Here is a 26,109-nt window from a genome sequence, read left to right on the forward strand (position 1 = left end):
TTAGCGTAGACAGATCATCCAGCCCATTACTTCATTTTGGAGAAGCAACATATCAGCATGCTGAAAAGTATTTCAGCATGCTAAATAGTTTTATAAGTGATAGATTTAAAAGTAAAACAGTTTAATACATTCACACAGAAAATAATCACAGGACCCCTCTCACTTGTTTTCTCTTTTTTTCTCTTTCTGTTTTCTCACTTATGTTCATGGAGTTTTTTGACTCATTTAATACATTAATGCATTAAACATTTAAATTCATTTAAACATTAATGCATTTAATGTTAAAAAAAAAGAATGTCCACCGGCCATGGATAAAACAATTAAAGCTTATGAATTTATTGATTGATAGGAGTTGTATGGTTTGCCTTCACAAAATAAATTGGTCCTACATGCATTTATCCAAAATACATATTTCTGACCACTTTAGTCTGTGATAAAATAAAATTAGTTTATTTTTTAATTTTTTTTCTTTTTGTTATACTTACTAAAGGTGATAGTTTGGGTGGTGGTTTACTGAATCATGTCAAAGTTTGTTGTTATGCGCACATGTATACAAAGACCCAAAACAGATGACTGAAGATAAGAAATGAGCTAAAACATATGAACATCACTTCACAGCACTGAAAAAATGTAGAAAGACGTGTTTTTTTTGTTTGTTTGTTTTTTTTTTTTTTTTGAGGTAACCAAGTTCAATTTCTCTGTGTCTGTTTCAAATAAAGTTAAAGTTTTTGTATTAGTAAAGATAATCATCAGGAACTTTTGCTAATGATTTTAATGGTAGAAATGTAATATAAATCTGACAGTGAATTTCTAAATCTTGGAAGCTATACATGTAAGACCTACTTAATGTGGCCACCTTTAAGTCAAATGCATTTACTTATGTGATTTCTGAAACACTAGAAACAAGGATACATCCCTGATCTTAAGCACTGCTAGCAAGAAGCACCAAAAGCTGCTCGAGATCTAACAGGACTCATGGTGTCAAAGCCAATTTACATCATAGAATCAGATTGGGGGACATTTTTGAATACTGTAATTAGACTCAAACAACACTATTTTTTTTGCCTGTTACTATAGGAAGAAACATTGTGTGATTAACATAACTTAATTTGATCCTATTGAAATAACTTAATACAGACATGGACATATTGGTTGGTAAAATTACAGCTCCTATGAAACTAGTGCTGAACAATAATTCAATATCAATATATAATGCGATATAAAATGTTTCAATTTGTATAATCATAACAATGATATGATTTTATACACATTTTTATTATTTTAATATATATTTTATTTACAGCACCTGTCACTGACTAACAGTTATTACAGGGCACTGCCATCAGTTCATTGCACTCTATTTTAAAGTTAGTTTAAAGTTTTTAAAGTTAGTGGTAATGTTGCTTTCTGTTCTTGGCAGCTTTTCTGTGGCTTTGTTCATTTTGACATCAGGATTGTATTGTATTGACTGAAATTAAGAAATTTAATGTGATATTAATTTTGTCCATATCATCCAGCTTTATTTGAAACCATGCTTATTTCCTCCTGAAAAGTGATGGAATTAAAAGCAATTTTCTTGTGTTTAACAGCATGCCTTTGGTATGTCATAGAATAAAGCCAAGCAAGTGTGAAAAGTGACGATTGCTTATTCTACAAATATATTCTACAACAGCCTGGACAAAACTATTAGAAAATAAATAGATATAATTGTAATATAGTAATATTTCCAAGTAACTAACTTCTTTAATTAATATTATGCACCCTCAATTTCATAATCAGTCATTTTGTCAGTTTAATGGAGAAAAGTAATCACTCTGCTGTTTAGTATCTTCTTGTACACCACAATGAACATACACCGCAGAAAGCAAAAGAGAGAGTTGTCTCAGGAAATCAGAAAGAAAAATCTAGACAAGCATGTTTGTTAAAGGTTATACGATTCCGGTTACTACCATTTCTAACATTAAGTTTTAAGTTCCATTGGACCATAGTCAACCTCAATTTCAAGGTTCCAAATTATTTCTGAGAAAATTGTGGGGTTTTATTTTATTTTTATGTCCAAGTCTGCATAACTATGGAATATCTGAGATATTTTTTTTACAGTTTTCCAGTTTAAAAATGAGTGCTGTTCCAGCATTCTTTAGTGTTCCAGTGATTTTCACCTCCTTTCCTGCTGAGATAATGCTTTTAAATTTTCTGCCATTCAGTTATTTTCACTACACTCGATCTAGCCCCCCTTCACATCTTCTGTGGCTCAGGGCAGTAAGGCATAGACATTAACAGCTGTCACTCTGTTTGATGTTCATGGTACAATACTGGTCTATGTGTTCTCTCTCTGCATAGCTGAGCATGAATTTTTGAACATCTTCCAGCATTTCAGTTAGAGATTTAAATAATTCTTTAGCTTATGTAGTTTTATGAAAGCTGATCAGGTTCCTCCCAGTATTTTCAGATTCTGTATGCTTGCAAGTACCATTGTAGTGCCTTTCTTTGTCTATTCTGTCAGAGCATTGAAATCCTCAGTTGAGTCCAATAAGTAATCCTCTTTAGTCCCCTTTAGTCCTTTTGATTTAGCCTTCCTATGTTTTTGAGCAATATTTAATGTATAGTCTGTCGTTTATTTTAGCCTACCTTTTTTTTGTTGCCATGGGAAGCTTTTTACACTTTTTTGAGCATTATTTTTTTTGCTAGTAACTGCTGATCTGTACAAGTCATCTCCTGCCATTGATATTGTTGACAATATTTAGTTTTCCTTCACCTTCTTGCGTAAACAGTCAAATTTTGATTTTTTTTGTACATTTCACTGTGGTAGTACCTTTACTGAATTGTAGATTCTAAAATTGTGTTTATATTATGTCTAATTTAATCTACAAGATTTATTTTATGTTGTATTATTTTACACATTTCTGTAATGAAAGATTATGCAGAAGAGAAGGTAATGGCTTTAAAACTGCTGTTGCACCTTTAAAGGTTCATTTAAACTACCTTTGGTGACCAATAATGTACCTCTACCATGTCTTTTTTTCTAAGAGTGTAACTCCGTCAGCCTCTTGTAGATCAAACGTCTTGATCAAACGCACTCATTCATAGAACTGAACTACTTCTTCTGCATCTGTTGTTTGTGCCTACACCTGGAAAACAGTTGGTGTCTTGTGGAAGACTACAGATCAAATGACTGATTGCTTTGTGTTTCATTAAAGCCTTTAAGCTTTTTTTGATTATGAACGAGAAGCTTGTTTCTTCTTAGCTCATCTTTTCCAGGCGTAGTATAACATGTAGTCATCAGATTTAAAGTGTCCAATGCCAATCTGTTTAAATTTACTGGGGCCCAGCACATCAGTCTGTTTCATTCCATTTTTTACCACAGCCAGATTTCCTTAATTCTTACTTACGATATTCCAAGTCACAATCTCTAGGGATGTTTCAGGAAAAGCAACATTACATATTAGATGTCCCTAAGGCTTTGATCTTAAATGGAGATGTTTAAGAGGCACACTCCATATGGTGTGCTAGGAATTCCTTGTGCAACCCAACCAACACTCAACAAGCTTTAAAGAATATGATAACAACTGCATTATTTTAATGTAGTCTTGATATATTTCTTCATACTTCATAACAAGCATAAACCTCACAAACAGTATTCAGATTTTTCAGTAGTTAGCTTGTAAATCACCCATTCCACCTTAAATTGTGAAGCATTTACATTCTGCTACCTCACACTACTGCAATATTTAATGTGGAATTGAAAGTTTCTAAAACCAAACAACTGAATTCAGCTTCATATTACAGATGTGTGGTAATATATAATTGTCAAATGCTTTTAACAGCAGAAGTCCAGCAGCTAGGTTGCAAACTGTACAGCTCCTCTGACATCACTGCAGACTGACAGAGCTGCTGATGACATACAAGGCTCTTAAAGGGTTGTCCTAATTCGAAGGGGAAGCTTTTAACCACTACATTTATTAAATCAATTCCAAAGGGCAAGATGACACTTGAAAACAAGGAATATGGACTTTATTATCCATGATTTTTGTGTCAGGATATGGAACTAGATTGCGAGGCATTTCTTTAAACATGAGTCTCTCCTTTCTACTGAGGCATATAGCTACTACACATTATGAGGATCTCTGCTAAGTTTGACTGCTAACCAGTGATCTTTGCAAGATAGTTAGAAAGGTGCTTTACTCCACTCAGCATAGCCCTTTGGGTCAGGGCAGTTTAAAAGCCTGACCAACACTACAAGGTGATAGTTTCGATCAGGAGATGTTTTAATGTGCACCAAGGAGGCCCATTTTATGTGTATATATATATAATGGGAAGTTTGGATCTGACATTGCTACTACACTCTAATCTCAAACTGTCACTGTGGTGGTAACCTCAAGGATACACATTCTGTACTTTTAGGTAGGGAACACAATTCATGTTGTATATTAAATATTGATATTTGAATATTGATTGATTTTGTATGCTCCATTTCACTTCCAGTACTTGTTTGTACCTGTACCATACCTTTTTTTTTCTGACAATGTACTACACTACTGCTTGACACTGGTTCGCTGTTTTCTGAGGCTACAAAAGCATCATAAGGCACCTGTTTGGCTGTGCAGATGTGGTCACATTCCACTCTGTGCTGTCCTTGCTTCACTGCTTGATTCTGTGGTTGAATCCGGTACCTTGTGAATGTAAATGAGTATCAGATGAGCCAGAGTTAGACTTGCGCCAGTTAGCATACTGAGTGCCAGGATTACCATGCGGAAAGCCCAGTCACTCAAATGATCTGTGTTTGCCACAAGTTTGAGCTGTGGCTGTTACAAGGCTGTTACAGAAAACTAAACTGAAATGTGTCCAACTTAAGTAAAAGTTTGTTTCTATTCATAAAAAAAATCAATGTTGTTTATTTGAGGCTTTTTTGCTCTGAATTGCAGATATGAAACTAATGAATCTAATTACCTGTTAATCTCATTAATTACCAGTGTGTAGGTTAGTGTATTACTGTTTCATAGATAGTCATAGTATATGTTAGCAGTGTGAATTATGAACAAATATTTCTAAAGAGGGAGTCTTGACAAATATGTAGGGAATTTGTCCTTTTTTACTTCGGTAATGGCCACTACACGTCTATCAAAAATAGATGGAGGAACATTTCTTGTGAGAATTTCTTAATTCACATGAAGTCAAGTACTGATGTTGAATGATTAATTCTGGATAGGGCTGGGCAATTAATCAAAAATGAATCGAAATCAACATTCAGAACTTCTAATTGACGTAATCTTGTCTATCAATTATATACATCTTTTTTATTATGTCCCCACTGCATGTTCATTTACTGTTCTTTTAAAACCACGCATCAAGCATAACACACATAATTTGCATGATTCTTCCCCATTTGCCACATGGAAGCAACTTAAATGCTAAGGCCGACCAAGGAACTCAAGAAGCCTGTACTGAAGAAAAACATCTCGTCTGTGTTTTGGACGTGCTGTGTTTTGACAATAAATAAGACGACACTGAACAAAGAAAATTCGAATGTAAACACAAAAAAAAAACACTCACACAAAAAAAAATGTGTTTCAGCAACCAAAGCACAATCACGGACAAAATATAAACAGTGCTCAAAAAATAAGTGAAGGAACAAGCTCCCAGCAATGTTAGGAAAAATATCCTAGCTTTAATACTGGAGCATATCACAGTCGCAGTTACACAGCTCCAGGGACCTGGAGGTTGTGGGTTCGATTCCTGCTCTGGGTGACTGTCTGTGAGGAGTTGGTGTGTTCTGCCCCTGTCCGCGTGGGTTTCCTCCGGGTGCTCCGGTTTCCTCCCACAGTCCAAAAACACACGTTAGTAGGTGGATTGGCGACTCAAAAGTGTCCGTAGGTGTGAGTGAATGTGTGTGTGTTTCTGTGTTGCCCTGTGAAGGACTGGCGCCCTCTCCAGGGTGTAATCCCGCCTTGCGCCCAATGATTCCAGGTAGGCTCTGGACCCACCGCGACCCTGAATTGGATAAGTGGTTACAGATAATGAATGAATGAATAATTGTAATTGTGGTAAAATATATTAATTAAACGTGATATAGATTTGCACTCATATCGCCCAGCACTACTTCTGAATCACAAGCACCATTGTAACTCAACAAAGGTAGCATTGTGTGCTATTTCACTCCAGAGAACACAGTTATGTACCTTCAAAGCTGTGTACCCTTCCAGTCTTTGTGTTAAACATGGTGATCATAAACTCAGGTGCAGCTATTTCATAGTCTACCTTTTTTATTTATTTATTAATTTATTTTTGCGTCTGTGTCTACAATGTGTTCACATGAATTTGGCTGTATTCACCAATAATAGTGGTGAATATATGTATGCATATATACACAGTGTCATGCCCTCGTCTCGTCATGTCTGTTTTCCCCGGTCATGTGCTCTTTTAGCACATGGCTATGTTTGTTATTATTCTAGTCCCGCCTTTGTCCCGCCTCCTCGTCTGTCATTTGTTAACCTGTCCCCTCGTTATCTGTCCAGGTGTGTCTCGTTTATGTCTAGTATTTAAGCCCTCTTGTCTCACATCCTCTTGTCAAACATTTCTCATTTGTCCTATGTCTAGTTGGTCGTGTTATATAGTCTGTCCCTGTGTCTCCACAGTTTCTCCGTGATTGTTTTCCTAGTCCTTGTTTCATGTCATAGTTTCTTTTCCTTTGTCGTTATTTTGTTAACTCTTTAGTCTGTCAGTCCCGTCTGCCTTGTTTAGCTCCCCGTGTTTAATTTAGCCTGCTTGGCTCCCTGTTTGTTTTCGTTCTGTTTAAGTCTCTTTGTTTTGTTATATTTCTATATTAAAAATCCTGTGTTTTAGCAAGTGTGTCCGCTTCTGTCCGTCCGCCCCGTGATCCGTGACACACAGATCTACCAAAACTTTAAAAGGACCTCCTTGTTTTCACACACATTGTTTATCAGCTCAACCATACAAGGTTATATGGCATAGATAAATGTGCCAGAATCATTTAATCATTTTTTTGTGCAAAACTGAACATCTGTGGTAGCAATATGTGCAGCTTAAGGTAGCTGAAGTTACTTATTAGTTACTTATTCAACAAACCTTTGGACTTATAGTCTACCTTGTCTTGCAAATGCTGACAAAAGTGTTTCATTATTACTTGAGTATTGTTTTCCTGGGCTTATGCTTATGAATTGGTGTAGGTAGCCTACAAATGTATGGTTTGGAATTTTTGCCCCCTTAGTAGCTTCTCTTCATCGTGACAGATAGGAATGGACACTTCTCACAGCTAATTATCTCGGTAAAGGCCATCCTGCATGAGATAGATGTGTCTAAAATGTCCTACCACCATTTCAAACAGCACTTATTTTCTTAACAATATAGTTTCTGAAATTAACAAAATCCACTAAAACTACGTACACATGTGGAACATTTCTTGCCCTGCTTTTGAAGAAACTGAGCAAGATTATGTTTTTATTTATTTATAAATATATTATTATTTTATATTATTATATTATTATTATTATTATAATATATATATATTATTTATTATATGTTTACTGACAAGCCAAGTTTCTACATGTACAATGAACGATCACTGTGGGCAGCCGTGGCCTAATGTTTACAAAGGAGGGCTTAGGACTGAAGAGTCAAATCCTGTGACTGGCAGGAAAAGTTGGGGGGAGGTGGGAATGTAGGAATCCACGGCTGATGTGCCCTTGAGCAATGAACTGAACCCACAACTGCTCCCTGGTGCTGGGGATGGCTGCCCGCCTCTCTGGGTGTGTGTTCACAACCTGTAGTGCACTTGTGTGTGTGTGTGTATTCACTGCTACAGATGGGTTAAATGTGCCACATTTTGTTGTACAATGACAAATAATTGCATATTTAATTTCATTATCATCTCACTGTATTAGGAACACCTACCTTGTATTTACATTCATTGTCCATTTTACCAGCTCCACTGACTATACATGAGCATTTTGTAGTTTTATGAACAATGAGTGTAGATACAAGATTTTCCCAATCCAGTGATTGTTCAGTATATTTGTTATTGTTGAGCTTATTGAGATATTGTTGTCAAATTGAACAACAAAAACACACTTTCATAGCCACTCATTCAAGCTAGAACAACACATATGCAGGTATTAACTGACAAAACTTGTGCCTAAATATTATTTAGAAAAAATAATCACAATATATATTACTTTGACCAATTATAGATATGAAAACCACAAGCAGCATATAATAACTATATATAGCATCAGACGATGTATGTTATTGGATGCCCTTCTACTGTGCCATTATTTTGTTTGTTTCATTTTTATTTTTTTGCCCTGTTGCCCTCTCTGCAATAATCTTTCAGATTATACAGCTGATTGAATCTCTGAGGAGTTATACATACTCTTGCCCATTTATCTTCATCAATAATTCCAGTTAGTCAGAAATCCTACACACACTTCTGTGACAAAATCAAATACAATAACAGTAAATATTAGTAAAAGCCTACTATCCAGGGGAATCAAAGGCATCAGCAGGTCTGTGTGTGTGTGGTGTTTTACAGGGCTCACCAGATGTTGTGTTCCTCCACGAGCTGTCAGAATACAGTGGAAACTGGGGAATTCTTCCAGCACTGCCTCGGTGAGTGCAGCGTTTAATCTAAGTAAAGAAGCCTAGGCACACACAGTGCACATACAGACCATTTCCATAAACCTACGTCTTAAAACAGATGATAAAGTCAGGGACAGAACAGGCAGTACTACACAGTAACTCACTTAAATGTACATTTTTTTCACCACAACAGACATCAGAGTCAGTTTTGAAAAAAAAAATGTTGGGACTTAAATAAAATCAAATGCAACAATGTGCAAATGATCTAAACTGGAACTGTAAAAAGACTATTTTTAATGTTGATTAATATAATGTTGGGCATGTTTACCACTGTATCTCTTCCTATTAACAACACTCTGTAAACATTTGGGAACTGAGGAATTTTCTGTTATTCTGAAAGTTTTCCAATTCTTTTTTGTTAGAGGATTTCAGATGCTTAACAGCTCTGGGTCTATTGTAGTGTTTTATAATGCTCCAATTGTTTTTAATGGGTGACATGTCTGGACTAGTTAGCATCCAGACACTTTTACTAAGGAGCCATGTTGTTGCCTGATGTCTTGATGGCAGCATGTTGCTCCAAAATCTGTATATATCTTTCAGATTTAACAGTGCCTTCACAGATGTCCAAGTCACTCATGCATTCACAGATGTTTTCTTTTGAATTGTGCGCTTATACCAAGCTTAAAGGTAGTGTTCTTTTTTTAGTCCAGAGGATGTGACATCCACAATTTCTAAAAAGAATTTCAAATTTTGATTTTTCAATCCACTGGACATTTTCCATTTCCCCCAATCCATCTTAAATGGGCTTGGGCTAGAGAGGTTTATCCTGTTTATATGTGGTATTTTATTTTATTTTTTATTTATTTATTTTGAATTTGTGAGTTTTAACTGATGACTTGTGCTCACACAATGTGGATTTGGAAAGTGTTTCTGAGCCCATGCAGTGATTTTCTTTACAGGAACCTGTCTGTGTTTAATGCAGTGACACCAGAGGGCCAGAAGATCACAGTTAGCCCATACTTATTTTGGGCCTTGTCCCTTGCACTTAAGAGATTTCCCCAGATTCTTTGAAACTTTAATGATATTTTGCACCATAGATGATGAAAACTTTATGTTCTGTACCATTTTAAGTTCAGAAATGCAATTCTTGAATTGTTTTACTCTTTGTCCATGCAGTCTTTCAGCCCATCTGACCTTTTCAGTGACATGTTGCCAATTAACCTAATTTGGTTTTGTAGAATTACACAACTTTACCAGTCTTTTGTTGCTGCAACCAGAATTTTTTTAAACCTGTTGCTAGCATACTCAATGTTTATTAGTAGGTCAGTGTTTATGAACAAAATTTACAATGAGACAAGGTTAATAATGTTTGATTTCAAAACAGGCCTTGGATGAGCCCTTGTTTATGTTATAGACTGTTTTTCTCATAGGTAAATTTACAACCACCTCATCAAACACAACTATAGGTTTGTGGACTGGCTTTAACATATATTTCAGTGACAATATGATGAATGTTTAACTTCGAATAATGGATTACAAATTTGAATACAACCTTTGACTAAAATTCCCATACCTACAATTTATTTCTCCAGACAAATTAATTTGAATAAGCTTCTGGTGAAAGTAGCCTGTTTTCTGATTTCTGAATAGAATGTATCCCCCTTTCAGGCTGCTTAATGTAATTTGGCTTGTTAAATCTGCCTCGAGGAATTGGACCAAAAAATCTGACCTGTTTGGGTTTGCTGCTGTTTGGTTAAACAATGTGGAAGCCTTTTCAACACTTAACAATCTGTTTTATTGTTTCTCAGTTTGGCTGAAGGCTACTGCCGTAGTTCATCCTGGATCTTCTTTCTGGAAGAGGAAACTGTTGTGGATTTGGCCAGATTGCTGCTTGTGCTGAGCAAATTCAGCTCAGGGAGGGTGAGTTTGGAGCCAGTGCTTACTTCTCATCTTGATCATACATGGCCCAATTGGGCCTGTGCCCCATAGCTAAATTAAGCTCACACATTTTTCTTATTCTAAAGCATAGGATTTTAAATTTAAATTATAATCCAGTCCCTTTCTAGGTCCAGGGAATTCATATTTCCTACACAGTGATTATGTAAAAATGGAAAATAATCACATTACCAATCATTATATAATTGGATTAGGCATGTTTAGCACAACCTGTCAAGGTACATGCAACCATTGTGCATATGATTCATACTAAGTTTACATAACACCTTTCTTCTTAACTATTAGTCCTAGGTACAGTTTATACAGATTTAAAAAGAAATTAGATGATAATTTTACTGTGTGTCTGTGGAGAATCTGATAAAGTTCCTTTAAGATGTTGGATTGTCACACTTTCTTTTTTCATGCAAAAACTCAGGAGTCTTCATTATGTTTTTTTTTTTTCATGTAACCTCTTTTTTAATACATTGCTTTCTTTACAGATATATTACTATTTTATGTAACATTATTATTATTATTATTATTATTATAGGTAAAGTAAATCTAAAATGTTTTGGTACTGACTCAATAATGAAGAATTCATAAAATAAATATCTGTAACAGAATTTGTACTAAAAAAAATAGGGTGCCTAAAACCTTTGCATAGTACTGTATTGCATCATTTGACACAGTAATTCTTGTACATATCTCTAAATAATACTATAATTTGCATTTATGTGTAGATGCTAATTGTGATTTTGAAACTTTGTACTCATACTCTGCACAATGATAATAAATGTTAATCTGACTTAATCTACAAACCGGATTCCAAAAAAGTTGGCAGATGGCAAATATCAATATTTTTTTCGTAATAGAACATAGATGACTGATCAAAAGTTTAATCTCAGTAAATGTAACATTTTAAAGGAAAAATATGTTGATTCAAAATTTCAGTGTCAACAAATCCCAAAAAAGTTGCGACAAGTAGCAATAAGTGGCTGGAAAAAGGAAATTGAGCAATTCCACCATTGTTGCGCAGAAACATAGTGCAGCAATACCAGAATGGTGTTACCCAGCATAAAATAGCAAAGACTTTTAAGTTATCATCATCAACCGTGCATAACATCATCAAAAGAGTCAGAGAATCTGGAACAATTGCTGTGCGTAAGGGTCAAGGCCGTAAAACTCTACTGAATGCTCGTGATCTCCGGGCCCTTAAACGTCACTGCACCACAAACAGGAATGCCACTGTCAAGGAAATAACACAATGGGCTCAGGAATACTTCCAGAAAGCATTGTCAGTAAACACAATCCACTGTGCCATCCGCCGTTGCCAGCTGAAACTCTACAGTGCAAAGAGGAAGCCATTTCTAAGCAAGCTCCACAAGCTCAGACGTTTGCACTGGGCCAGGGGTGTTTTAAAATGGAGTGTGGCAAAATGGAAGAAGTTTCTTTTGAAGTTCTTTATGGAACACTGGGACGCCATGTCATCCGGACCAGAGAGGACAAGGATAACCCAAGTTGTTATCAACGCTACGTTCAGAAGCCTGCATCACTGATGGTATGGGGTTGCATGAGTGCTTGTGACATGGGCAGCTTGCATGTCTGGAAAGGCACCATTAATGCAGAGAACTATGTTCAGGTTCTAGAACAACATATGCTTCCCTCTAGACGTCATCTCTTTCAGGGAAGACCCTGCATTTTTCAACAAGATAATGCCAGACTACATTCTGCAGCAATCACAACATCATGGCTACATAGGAGAAGGATCCGGGTACTGAAATGGCCAGACTGCAGTCCAGATCTTTCACCTATAGAGAACATTTGGCGCATCATAAAGAGGAAGGTGCGACAAAGAAGGCCCAAGACGATTGAACAGTTAGAGGCCTGTATTAGACATGAATGGGAGAGCATTCCTCTTTCTAAACTTGAGAAACTGGTCTCCTCTGTCCCCAGACGTCTGTTGAGTGTTATAAGAAGAAGCGGGGATGCCACACAGTGGTAAAAAATGGCCTTGTCCCAACTTTTTTGGGATTTGTTGATGCCATGAAATTTTGAATCAACATATTTTTCCCTTAAAATGATACATTCTCTCAGTTTAAACTTTTGATCTGTGATTTGTGTTCTATTCTGAATAAAATATTAGATGTTGGCACCTCCACATCATTGCATTTAGTTTTTACTCACAATTTGTTTAGTGTCCCAACTTTTTTGGAATCCGGTTTGTAATATAATCCAAAGAGCAATACTGTATTACAATGAATAATCCCTCTGTCTTTAGCATTTTATTAACTTTGCTAGTGCTGGTGCTAATGATAAATCTCAGATTGTGAGAACATTCATTCATTATCTGTAACCGCTTATCCAGTTTTTTTGGGCAAAAATTTAAGATTGCCAACACATAATTTTCCACAATTGTCTATTTATACAAATTGATCAGCCAAGAAATAAATTAAGGCTTTAATTAAAATATACATTTACTAAATTTCCCATAGTCAGTGAGCCAGTACAAATTTGGTGAAGCCATTGTTTGCTAGTTTTAGACTGGTGCTTTGAAAATTATATATAACTTACAAATCTGTTTCTCACAATCTTAGACTCCTATTATTGTAGCATATTGCTCCAGTGCAGAAGCGCTGGACATCAAACATATCTTGTCTCAGTGACTGATTGAGGTAAAGAGTTAATAGAGTAAATTGGATTTTTGGTTAAATCCTGTCCTATTTTGTTATTACTTTTTTCTCAATTGGGTGCCATTTTAAGGATCTGTTGTGTTGGAAAATCATTTTTAATGATGTCCTGTTCTGACAGGAGTGGTTTTTGGGAAGGGCACTGCATGATAATGAAGCAACAATCATCCACCACTATGCATTCTCGGAAGAACCAACTACTTTTGGCTACCCTGACTTTATTGCTGGTTGGGCCCTTAGCTGCCCACTTGTCAAGAGGTGAGATTGCTCATAAAGATGTTCCATGCTTTTGTTTTGTTCTCAGTGAAATCCTGTAAGGATCATTTAATTTAACAAGTCACTAATAAATTGAGGTGATGAGGATTTATAAGCTTTAGCAAAAAAAAAAAAAAAAATCCTGATAAAGCACAAATATATACCATTATAGATGGCATCACGTAGATAGATAGATACTTGCATACCCTAGAGGGTGAGACTGAAGTCAGGGCAGAAACTGGCTGATTTTCTTGTTTAGCTGATCAATTTCCCCATATTTAGCAAATCAGTCAGGTTCTATTTCACGGTGAGAGGGAACATGACAACTTAACAGCTTTTTTTGGCTTTGATTTTAGACTGGCTGACTATGTGAAATATGAGCCACCCAAGTCGGATTTCACCATTGACCTTAAACATGAGGTATGTTGGTCTTAAATGTACAAATCTGTTAAAAAATTAAACATCACCTCAAGTAAACCTCTCAGTTCTCTCAATTTGTTTATTGTATGCTTTTAATAACTGTGACATTAGAAAGGTTCTCATTTACCCTTGCTTACACACAGTTTTCTCTATCAGGACAAGCTTGTTTAAATTAATTCTTATTAATGATGGATGATATTTGATGGGATGAGGGGAAGGTCATGTAAATTTCAATGTGGCAACTGATTTCTACAATGTCTCAGCAGGTTCTTTTATTCTGATTTTCCTTGTCCTTGACTGGATATTTTTCACAGATATTTGTTCCTTTTAGCATCTGGCTATGAGTTCTACAAAGGAAACAACTGTGGATAATGCACATTTCTCCCCAGCTACCCTTTCATTCAAGTTTCTTCATGCTCTTGTAATGCATGCCTCCAAATTCTCCTTTCAGTGTCTTATCCTGTTTCACACATTATCCACCGTACACATTTTACCTGCTCCTGCAAACTTGCATACAGCCTTCTGCATGGATACTGATATGAGAAAATGTCACCAGTGGGGAGTCTTGAATGCTTGTGATAGTGAGAGATATTGCGCTCTCTCTCTCTCTCTCTCTCTCAGGAGTAAAAAGATTGTCTGTTCTGAAAAAGGCTGTCAGGGTGCTTCTCTGCATCGCTTTCTCATTCCCTCTATCGATTTGGAGTTCCAAACTGTCTCTCCTCTCGCTGACACCTTCCTTTTCACTAATGCTCCCCTATACTATTCCTCCTTCCTATAAACAAGTAGTTCTATTACCTCTGTCTCTGAGGCAAAGTACCTTGTGGAAAGGTTTTTTTTTTTTTTTTTTTTTTTTTTTTTTTAATTGACATTAATTGGGCTAATGGCAGATTTCTGTGATTGTTCTTGTAGATTGCGCTGTATATTTGGGAAGAAGGAAGAGGACCTACTTTGAACAATGTTGATGAGTTCTGTTCAGAACTGACTGGCTCTCCCAACACCAACCACTGTGTTACCACTGTCAACACTTACCTGCCCAGCTGTGTATGTAATGCTTAATGATATTTCACTGCCTGAGTTCATAACAAATCTTCAGCAGACACAATCAATTAGCAACTGTCGAATAATAATTATTGTGCTTTTTTATCATTAATAAGTTGTGCTAACATTGTACAATGTACATTAAAATATATACACTGATCAACCATAACATTATGGCTACCTTCTTTCTACACTCATTGTCCATTCTCTATGTTCCACTGACCATAAAGGAGCACTTTGTTGTTTTATAATTACAGACTATAGTTCATTTGTGGTTCTGTATATTTTAATTTCACTCTTTCACCCTGTTCTTCAATGGTCAGGACCCCCATAGGACCACCACAGAGCAGGCATGATTTGGGAGGTGGATCATTCTCAGCACTGCAGTGACACTGATGTGGTGGTGATGTGTTAATGTGTGTTGTGCTGTGCTGTGGATCAGACACAGTAGTGCTCCTGGAGTTTTTAAACACTGTGTCCACTCACTGTCCACTCTATTTGACAAACCTACCTCGCTGGTCCGCCATATAGATGTAAAGTCAGAGACAGTATCTCATCTATTGCTGCACAGTTTGTGTTGGTCGTCATCTAGTCCTTCATCAGTGGACACAAGACGCCGCCCACAGGATTCTGGTGACTGAATGTTTTTGATTTGTGGACATTGTTGTGGGCAAACAATATATACAGGGTAACTTATGGGACTCCCATAGAACTACAATGTGATCCAGTGGAGCTAAGAGAATGGACATTGAGTGTAGAAACAAGGGGATGATTGAAGTAATTGGAACATTATCTCAAAAGCTATTCAATGGGCTGCTTTTCTCTTGTTAATCCGTCATCAAATGGAAGAAATCCATCAGGGATAGCGGAAATGTTAAGAATGGCCAAATCAACAGTTTAGTACATTCTGGGAAACATCCACAACATCCGCCCAAGTAAGGAACACTCTCCAGGATGTAGGTGTATCGGTATCTAAGTCTATCATAAAGAGAAGACTTCATAAGAGCAAATACAGAGGGTTCACCACAAGGTGTAAACTATTAATCAGCACCAAAAATAGAAAAGCCATATTAGACTTTGTCAAAAAACATCTAAAGACGCCAGCCTAGTTCTGGAGCAGCATTTTTGGACAGAGGAACTAAGATCAGCCTGTACCAGAATAATGGGAAGAAGAAAGCATGGGGAAGGCTTGGAACAGCTCATGAACCAAAGCACACCACATCCTCTGTAATACCCACTGGGTCACTAGTGTTTATTGGTGATGTGACAGAAGCCTAGTTCTTAAGTGTACAGGGATATATTTTCTTCTCAGATTCAACCAAACGCAGCAAGGTTAATTGGACGGCACTTCACAGTACAGATGGACAATGACCCAAAACATACAGCAAAAGCTACCCAGGAGTTTTTTAAGGCAAATAAGTGGAATATTCTGCATTGGCCGAGTCAATTTTACTTGCTTAACTTACTTACCTAAGGAAGAAAGACCCACAAACAAGCAACAACTGAAGACAGCTGCAGTAAAGGCCTGACGACGTGTCACACAGGAGGAACCCCAGCATTTGGTGATGTCCATGGGTTCCAGACTTCAAGCAGTCATTGGGGTTCTTAACAAAGTATTAAAAATGAACGTCTTATTTATGGTAATGTTAACTTGTCCGATTAATCTTGAGCCCTGGAAATTAGGAGGTTTTTCTTAAACATTTCATAGGATATTTGTCTTCAAGCCCTTGAATTAAACCTGAAAGTCTACACTTCGATTGCATAGCAGTTGTTTCATTTCAATTCCAATGTGGTGGCAAACAGAACCCAAACCATTAAGATTGTGTCTTAGATTTCTTTCTTCCTACTGCCTAGAATGCCAACCAGTAAATTGACCCAAAATGGTATTTCTGAAATGTTCTTAGCATTAATATTTCTTAAGTGTATCTCAATGATAGCAATGCAGATGTTTTTATACCAGTATTTATACCAGTGATTTACTATCAGTGTGAGTGCTGGATGTTTTTAGAAATCACAGATTTATACTGTACAGCAACAACCTAAATCAGGTTCAGTTTTATTTAACTTTTTATTGATAAACATATAAAAATGGCACATGATAAGCGAAGCCACTTATCCACTTAAAGGAACAGTAGTAGTATTTTTACATTCAGTTGTGCTCTCTAAATTCACTGTGATGCGTCAATGACATTTATTATAGCTCCCCTTTTGGAGCCTCTGTCAGTTTTTCCTAGAAATGTGCAGGTATACTTCCTTGTAAAACTATTTTACACTTTAGAATAAGTATTAATTTCAATCCTAGGTATTGTATGTGTTTCCAAAATAATAGCCCTTAGGATGCATTAAGATGCCAGAGCATATACCACTTCTTTGTATCTTGGCATGTTCACAGATTATGTATTATCTGCATTTTTTTTTTTTTTTGTGAACTGACTTGAATAATATTCAGCTTAATGAAACACAAGGTATGATTTGTTATTATTGCTCCTCGACTCCCCCTACAGTTTCAATATGTAATTCATTTTACAGCTCTATCCTCAAGCCAAGGGGGAGGGGGGTTTCCTACCCTCCTTCAAATGTTACATAGTGCAGTTTCTGAAGTGCTGAGCCCAGAGTAGCAACAACAGAGATTATTTTCTCCTTTTACTATATTTTAAATAAAGGGCTGGATACACTAATACTGAAAAGCCTGCTGTTTTTAACTTTCTGCTCAATTTTGACAATGAAAAATAAGTAATCGATATATATTTGTCATTTGACTGGATGTAACATAAATGAAAGTCTGGTCTTTGACATTTATACAGTATTTCCTTAGGTGAACTGAGACTTGGAGACAGTTCTCTAAATGATTATTGGATGCTCTGTCTCTCTTATTATCACAGGAGCTGCATTTTTCATTATTGTATTTTTTGTGAGATGTCTAGATGTCTTTTTTCATCCCATCCCATCCAACATATTGTGTTCTGCCAAACACAAACACGATGCCAGCAGTCAGAGCACTGAACATGGGCAGCCTGTCAGTGGGCTGAAATTAACATCCTTTGTGAAATGTCCTCTGTGATTTTGGATGGTGTAATTTCTTTAACAGCAAACCGTATATAACAATGCCCCAAAACTGGGGCGCTGGGCATCACAGCTCTTATTTTGCCATTTGTGGATTTTGCTTTATACTTATGAAAAGTGCTTCTCAGGCCAATATGTAAAATGGAACCACCAGTACATCAGATTTAAACATTTTCTTGTGCCTCTCACAAAAATGACGCAGTTGGACCAAGAACAAGATTTCTTCATTTAAAGAATTTCCTCATTATGTATATTAAAGGTGGAAGAAACATTTTTCAGTGAAGTTGTATTTTTGATATTGAACATAAAGTTAAATGAAAGTTAAACTTTCTCAATCTGAGGAAAAATCATGGACAATATAATGGCCATGATTAGCAGATCCTACAGAGGAATGTAGAGAATTTCTTGTTTTATTCCTGGAAGGTGATTAAAAAAGGAATGGAGCTGGGTTTGATTTACATGTGGAAATGAAAGTGTGCCTAGAGGTGCTAAAAACCATGCCACACATTGGATAAAGAAACTGGTACTGAATGAACCTTAGACTCCTGTTCTCCAATTTCTCCTCATCAAAGTTAGCATGATTTTGAAGCTGTTTATTTGATTCCTCATGCCATAAAGCATTGAATGAAAATAGGCTTTAGGAGTCAACTCCAGAAGCATTCATTCTTTAACTATGATGCATCTGGAAGCTAGGTTAGACTCTAAAGCTGTAGTATGGACTTCATGAAAATGGACACAAGGAGTCGCTTTTGTCGACTCCAGGAGCAGGATAGAAATCTGGATTTTTTACTAAATAAAAGCAGAAACATTGTAATACAAGTGTATTATAATAAAAGTGAATTGATAGTAGGTCATAGCAACCATTTCATTTCCTATAAAAAAAAAACACACTTTATTAAGGTAAGATCTTGTTTATACCTGACTTCTTGCTTTTAATAATAACAATAATATATATTGTATGACCAAATATTCTGGTATATGGCATGCATCCCATAGAAAAAAAATTACCCTCTCTTTAACCCTCTCTATAACAAAATGCTGTCTTTGTCCTGCTGGAGCTGTCTGCTGTGTCTTTCCATAGGGGAAGCCAGTGGAGAAGGACAGCATCTTTGTTGGCGTGAAGACCTGTCAGAAATTCCACCATGATAGAGGTATGCTATGTCAACCTGCAGTGTCTACCCGTATAAATACAGTCTTCTTTGGCCTGTTAGAGTTTCTGTATGCATTTAGTGTTGCAACATTTGACAGATGCTCTAATCCAGGCTGACCCTGTTTCGACAGGCAAATAAGACTGCAGATGTTCTATCAGCAGTGGTGGATTAGGTGCACAAATAAGTTTAAACCTTTTTTGTGTAGAGTATAATTGTAATTCAACGTTCCCATATTCTTTGTCATTTATGGTCACAGTTTCATAGTATTAAAAATAACAATTGTCATTTTAATCTGAAAAAAAAAAAAAATATATATATATATATATATAATACTTTGAAAAGCAAAGGAGAACATTTTATTCTGCTGCAAAAGCATGTGTGTTGATTTGTTCTGTTCTTATCCAAAAGCATGTGTGAGTTTTGGTTTAGATGATTTAAAGGTGGTAATTTTGATGTTAGCAATCATGAAGGTAGCGTCTTAATACTCCATTTTTATTTTGTTTATTATTATTTTTTTTAATAAAATGACAATTACAACTTTGCAAGTTACTATAGAATAAAAAAGAACTGGAGACATTTTGAATTTTGAATTACAATAGTATGTTGGAAAAAAATGCTTTAAAAATATATTTGTACACATAACAGAACGAGTATATTGCAAATTAATGCCCAGTTAACAAAATGTTATTTTAATGTAGGTTACTGATATGGTTGTAACAGCTTTGTCCACCATTTCTCTGTATTTGTCTTAGGTCAGATTTAAATGATTTATGAGTGTATTTCGTTGCTAATGTGGGCCCTTGTGTTCACTCAACCCTTCGTCAATCTGAGGGCTCATCTACCACAATTAATTTGAGTTAACGAAGTAATAGAATTGTCTTTAGGATAGCATTACAAATTATACTTGGAGGATACAGCAAGACCAAATCAACAAGGGCTTGTTTTTAAACCTGTATTGTAGTGTGTGCCACATTTGGTGATGTTACTGTCACACACCTCCTGGGTCCTGGGGTTGGGGTTTCAAACTGAACTTTGGGTCCCTGTCTGTGAGGAGTCATGTCTGTATGGGTTTCATCAAGGTGCTTCTGTTTCCTCAGGTTTCCTCCCACAGTTTTACACCTACATGTTGGTAGGTGTAGTGACTATGCAAAAGTGTCCATAGGTATGAGTGACTGTGTAGATGAGTGTGTGATGCCCTGTGATGGAGTGACACAGTCCAGGGTCTGTTTTTGCCTCGTGCCCTTTGATTCCAGGTAGGCTGCAGACCAACGGCAACCCTGAACTAGATGAAGCTGTTACTGAAAATGAAGGAATGAATGAACACACATTTTAAGTTTCAGTTTTTTTTATCTGGAGTGATGCTGTAGTATATTTTCAGCAGATATGTTGCACTTCTTACAAATAATATTTTACTTGATTAGACAATCAGGCAATGTGAATGTGAGCGCTGTGTTTATAGGTGTTAATGTTGACTTTTGTTTTTGGCAACATCTAAGCTTGAGATATTTTTGGCATTATAGCCTATACAAACTAGCTAAGGATATTTAGCTATTTATTATGTGAAGTGAAGCACTTTTGTAAGCCGCTCTGGATGAGAGCATCTGGTAAATGGCTTAAGTGTAGTATAAAGCCTAATTGAAATCTGAAGACTTTAACAAAGAATTATACTCACTGTTTACAATGTCTTGGAAACATGAGCACCATGACTATCATTAGTTTGTCAGGCTTGGTCAGTAGATAAGTGAGGACACTACATATATTCAATAATAAGGTTTATAACACTATGCTTAAAATAATTGTTTATCATACGAATATCAAAAACCATGATCATTATTCACACCATGATTATTATTCATATTATTTTCTGCCTTTATTCTTCATCATTTTTATGTCTAGGAAACAATTTCAGATTGTAACATCATGTATTTTGGAATATGCTTAATTCTGTTTCTGGCCACTCTTTTCTAAGGAGAGGCCACTGAGTAAAGCAGGCAGTTAATTTTACAAATATTGTTCCCTCTCTCTGTGGAATGAACCAAATATAAGTGGTATGTATTTAGAAAAGTTATCCTGCGAATCAGCAGGTGCAGTGGCCAGGCCTAATTGCAGCGATTTGCATGGTATTCTTTGGTGTTGATTTTTGGGATGAGACCACATTTTAAAGAGATCAACCATTAGCTAAAAGCATATTTCATAGCAGCTGTGATAGGAATCCAGTAATACCCCCGAGTGATCATGTGTCATTGTGTTTTGGTGTCTGTTATTGTGCCATTGTGTGTATTTGTTTATCTACATAATCTTTCAAGCAAAACTGATATTAAATGTTAACATTTAGATTTGTTAAAAAATTTGTATACAATATGGTATACTTAGTATACAGTAGTGCTTGTGATAATAATATTAATATAATACATGTCTGAACATATGTAGGTAGTTATATTATATCCAGATACAATTATATTTAAACTTGTGCTCAGGCAAATGAATAAGGATGTGATTTAGTTATTATAATTATTATAATATAACATTATATATATATAATGTTATATTATAATATATATATATATATATATATAATTATTACAGAGCATTCTCCTACAGAACTATTTCAATAAATGTTTTGTCTACCTAACAATATCCATCAGAAATCACAAGCCCTAGATTTATACACTCATTAAAAAACCTAGTCATTTCAGTCTGTCTGCTTTACGCTAATAGGGTGCATCCTGATGAAAGATGACACATAAGAGACCCTTAAAGGAGATTAAGGAGTATATAGTTGATGCAGTTTAAAAATTTTATGAACTATATCAATCATTCATTCATTCTTTGTCTCTAACCACTTATCCAGTTCAGGGTTGCGGTGGACCCGGAGCCTACCCAGGATCTCTGGTCACAAGGCGGGATCATACACTGGAGGGGGCGTCAGTCCTTCGCAGGGGGACACACACTCACACATTTACTCTCACACTCACACCAATGGACATTTTTGAGTCACCAATCCACGTACCATCATGTGTACCCGGAGGAAAAACACACGGACACAGGGAAAACTTCTCACAGACATTTATATATATTTATATATATATATATATAAAGAATATAATTATACTGAGGATCATTTAATCTGGCCTTTATCCCATTTTCCTATCTCTGCATAATCATAGACTTTCTGTCTGTCTGCATATGTCTGCTTTCCTCAGTGTCAGTCGTGAAGAAGACTTGGGCTAATGATACTGCTTTACTGGAGTACTATAGTGATGTCACAGACCCAGCTGTCCCCACCATAGACCTGGGAGTGCCCAACACAGAGATGGGTCAGTTACATTCTCTATTTTGTTTGAATTATTACAGCTCTGTATTTGTCCAGTCATTACATTACTCTTAGTTAAATTTGCACTTGGTATACATTGTCAAAGCATACCCTAAAAGTAACTTTCAGATGTCTACATGAACTTTGTCAGAAATTCTTCCTGATAAATCAAGAACTGGGAGTCCTAAAACAAAGTATAGCCTGTATGAAATTTGCACTAACTTGCATAAGCTTTAACCTTACCAATCACAATGTGATGTCACATTTCAAGATATCAAAACAAGAGACAAAACATCTAAAAGTTTGCCTGAGTATTGAAGTTGGCTGAGGGTGTTGAACATAGAAATGTCAGTCAGTACGAAAACAGCCCCCTTAAACTATGCTGAATGTTTTATAGAACCCTGGAGTCATGTTATCACTATAGTTTATGGCATGCCCACATTAGGAACACTAGCTGACATCTCTATAAGAAAATAATAAAAACATTTTTATTAATCATTGTTTTTGTATAAACAGCCAACTTTCCAATAATAATCATTAATTTTACCTCCAAATATCACCTGAACCTTTGAATAATAAAGTATATTAAAGAGTAGAAATTCAAATTTACAATATGCTGCATTCTAAACTATCATCAACAGCCTAGGAACCTAAACAATTTAGTAGTTGTAGTCTACACATTTTGAGTTGTCTGGTGGTATGGGCATGGGTCTAGTGGTAGGAAGGATGGGTATAGCATTATTCATATAGAATTCTGTGACAGTTTTCAGGGAAAAATTTGCACTACAATATGTATGAAATTTGGGACAATTGTTGGTAGCACTTATTTTAATGGTATAGTAAATACGTAATATTTCTTAGGTAACTATATATTAAGTTTTAGCAATTTCATCATACACATGTACAAGTACTTAGTAACATCAAAAAATGTTTAGGTATTAAGAGGTTGAGTATGTAATATCTTTCTCCTATCTTTGCCAGTTCTGCTGTACAGACCATGCTGTACTATTTGTATATGCAGGCCCAGATTGAGCTCTTTGAAATGTAAAATTGATTCTGATCACTCTGTGTGTGTGATTACCGTGTACATGGTGGAGAGTGCTTTAATTTCCCCTCTAGTAGGTTGTAAACACATTTGGGTATATGTTTATACACTGAAATTGGACTGATGGCTGATGGCTGAGTTACTCCTGATTGTTTTTGAGAACAGGGCTTCAGTACTCAGTCACTGTACAGTTACTGTACAGACAGAGAGAGAGAGGGGTTGTGCCCAGTACTTTCCTGGCCTTTGTCCCTTAAATTGTTTAGAGATAAAAACCCGTACCTTTACCGTTATATTGTACTTGTGAAATATGTACCTCAAAACTACTAGATATGACAGCATATTGGTTTTATATGTTTGCATATTTTTTTCTGAGTAAATACATACTTGGTAGATCCTATGTTATGCATGTGCAATATATCAACAAAAAATTACTTTGTACTTCCTAAGTTTGTACAATTAAATTGCTGTTGTTAACACGTTAAAACTGAAACACCTGTCATTTTAGTGTGGGAGGTGCCATGGCTAAATTGGACCAGCCTGGTGGCCAATCTTCATTAATTGCACATTGCACCAGTAAGACCATGTGCATCCAATGGTTCAAACATTGTATCCTGAAGGTGGTGCCGTGTATCAGGATGACAGTGCACCACTTAGTAAGACTGGTGAAAGATTGGTTTGATGAACATGAAAGTGAAGTTGAACATCTCCCATGGCCTGCACAGTCGCCAGATCTAAATATTATTGAGCCACTTTGGGGTTGGAGGAGCGAGTCAGGAAACGTTTTCCTCCATCAGCATCACGTAGTGACCTGGCCACTATCCTGCAAGAAGAATGGCTTAAAATCCCTCTGACCACTGTGCAGGACTTGTATATGTCATTCCCAAGATGAATTGACGCTGTATTGGCCGCAAAAGGAGACCCTACACTATACTAATAAATTATTGTGGTCTAAAACCAGATGTTTCAGTTTCATTGTCCAACCCCTGTATATATCCCTATTAAATTCTAGGGACTTACAATACAAGTGGTAAGTGTTACCATTATTGCTTACTTCTCTCTCTCTCTCAGCCATTAATTGTAGCTGTTTGCACATTGGTAAATGTAAATTTCATGTACATTTCTCTGTGAATAACCTAATGTTTCATTCATGTTATGCGTTCATGTGATACATTATTATAATATTATTGTCTTTAGAACTACAAAACACATGAATAAGAATATAATTAACATGTTGGTCATTTTTTCTGTCACTCTCATTAAACAAAACTGGGATACACTTGTATGGCTCCAAACTCTGGGCGTGGCTCTATTTTTATTGCAAAGAAGACTTGTTGTCATTTTCTTGATCATAGATCTATTGCCAGAAAAACTTTTATTATATAACTTTACCTGAAATATAACTGCATTCACAAACACTGCCACAGAATTAAAGCAAGTTTTTTTTTTGACATTCATACAATAAACACTATCTGCAATGGCACAAAACACAGAAACTCCATGTTTGAAGAATGAAATATCCCCTTTTCAGGTTATTGGTGTTGTAATAGTGGTTAATAAATTCATGTGCATTTTATATCGGCCAACTTATCAGTGGTGCTGTTGTTTAAGTGCAAGTGTGTGAAAAAGGAAGACCGAATGGCTTCTAAGAAGAAAGTGACAGACTGTCCCTGTGCTGCATGTTCCGCCTTTGTAACACCACTCCCTCCTTCCCCAGACACATACACTCCCCCATTAACACCAGAGCCGTGCAGCAACATGATTTCTACTAAAGCCTTTTCCTTTCCCCTTCTCTAAATTTCATGCCTTTTTGACCAAATTAAGATCTTTAGGGCACTAGTGGGTGCCAGTACTCTCTGTACACAACACCTGCTGACCTCTGGGAAATAATTACCAAAGCCCTAAAGCAGATGTATCCGCTCCACTGTCAGTCTCCTTAGCAGTGGTGTCATTTCTATTGCTTTTTAATGTGCTGTTTTTTGCCAAATGCTATCTCCCCTCTCTTCCAGTATTATAATTTATGATGCTCTTTTGCTTTTGGAAAATAAAAGTTAGCAGTATGCAGCATCATATCATTTTGTTGGCTGAGGTTAAGTCCAGTCACTTGGAACTCATAGCTATCCGAGTGTGTTAAGTTTTTTTTTATTTCTTATTATTATTTTTTTTTCTTCTCTCCCCTTTCTTCCTCTCACTCAGCTACTGTCATTGTAGAATCTATTTTTTCCCCTCAGATACTGCCTCACATTTGATACCTATAGTGTTTGCTCCTACAAACGTTTTCAGACAACGTTCACATTTTGATGTATCACCATATGGTGCACAGATGGGATCCTGTAATTAAGTGATATTTTATGGTTTCTGTGCATTTTGTGTGGGTTCTCAGGGCACTGTGAAAAGACATTTGCCATCTTGAGGAGGTTTGCCAGTGAAGGAGGGATGCAAGCATCATGGCTGCTGTTGGTGGATGATGACACGTTGATCAGGTAGAACATAAATCAAAATCAAAATCAATATCAAAAAACTGAAGTACATGTGAGAACCTTCTTTAATGGTTCTTTTTTTAAAGAAAGTGGTTCTGTATTGACCCGTGAACATTAGGGGTAGTAGCAGTAC

The 26,109-nt window shown here is 36.2% G+C and overlaps 1 protein-coding gene across 1 annotated transcript in view; it reads left to right on the forward strand.

Annotated features, from left to right (window-relative positions):
* The window catches only part of b3glctb (beta 3-glucosyltransferase b), a 42,768-nt gene that overhangs the window by 12,567 nt on the left and 4,092 nt on the right, over window positions 1-26,109 (forward strand). Inside the window, exons 5-12 of the mRNA XM_066651257.1 lie at window positions 8,546-8,622; window positions 10,401-10,512; window positions 13,336-13,472; window positions 13,826-13,889; window positions 14,799-14,930; window positions 19,072-19,141; window positions 22,345-22,458; window positions 25,880-25,979. Coding sequence (XP_066507354.1) covers window positions 8,546-8,622; window positions 10,401-10,512; window positions 13,336-13,472; window positions 13,826-13,889; window positions 14,799-14,930; window positions 19,072-19,141; window positions 22,345-22,458; window positions 25,880-25,979 — 806 coding nt within the window. The remainder of the gene's footprint in view (window positions 1-8,545; window positions 8,623-10,400; window positions 10,513-13,335; window positions 13,473-13,825; window positions 13,890-14,798; window positions 14,931-19,071; window positions 19,142-22,344; window positions 22,459-25,879; window positions 25,980-26,109) is intronic.

This window comes from Hoplias malabaricus, chromosome 18 (assembly GCF_029633855.1).
Source record: "Hoplias malabaricus isolate fHopMal1 chromosome 18, fHopMal1.hap1, whole genome shotgun sequence".
Classification (NCBI taxonomy): Eukaryota; Metazoa; Chordata; class Actinopteri; order Characiformes; family Erythrinidae; genus Hoplias; species Hoplias malabaricus.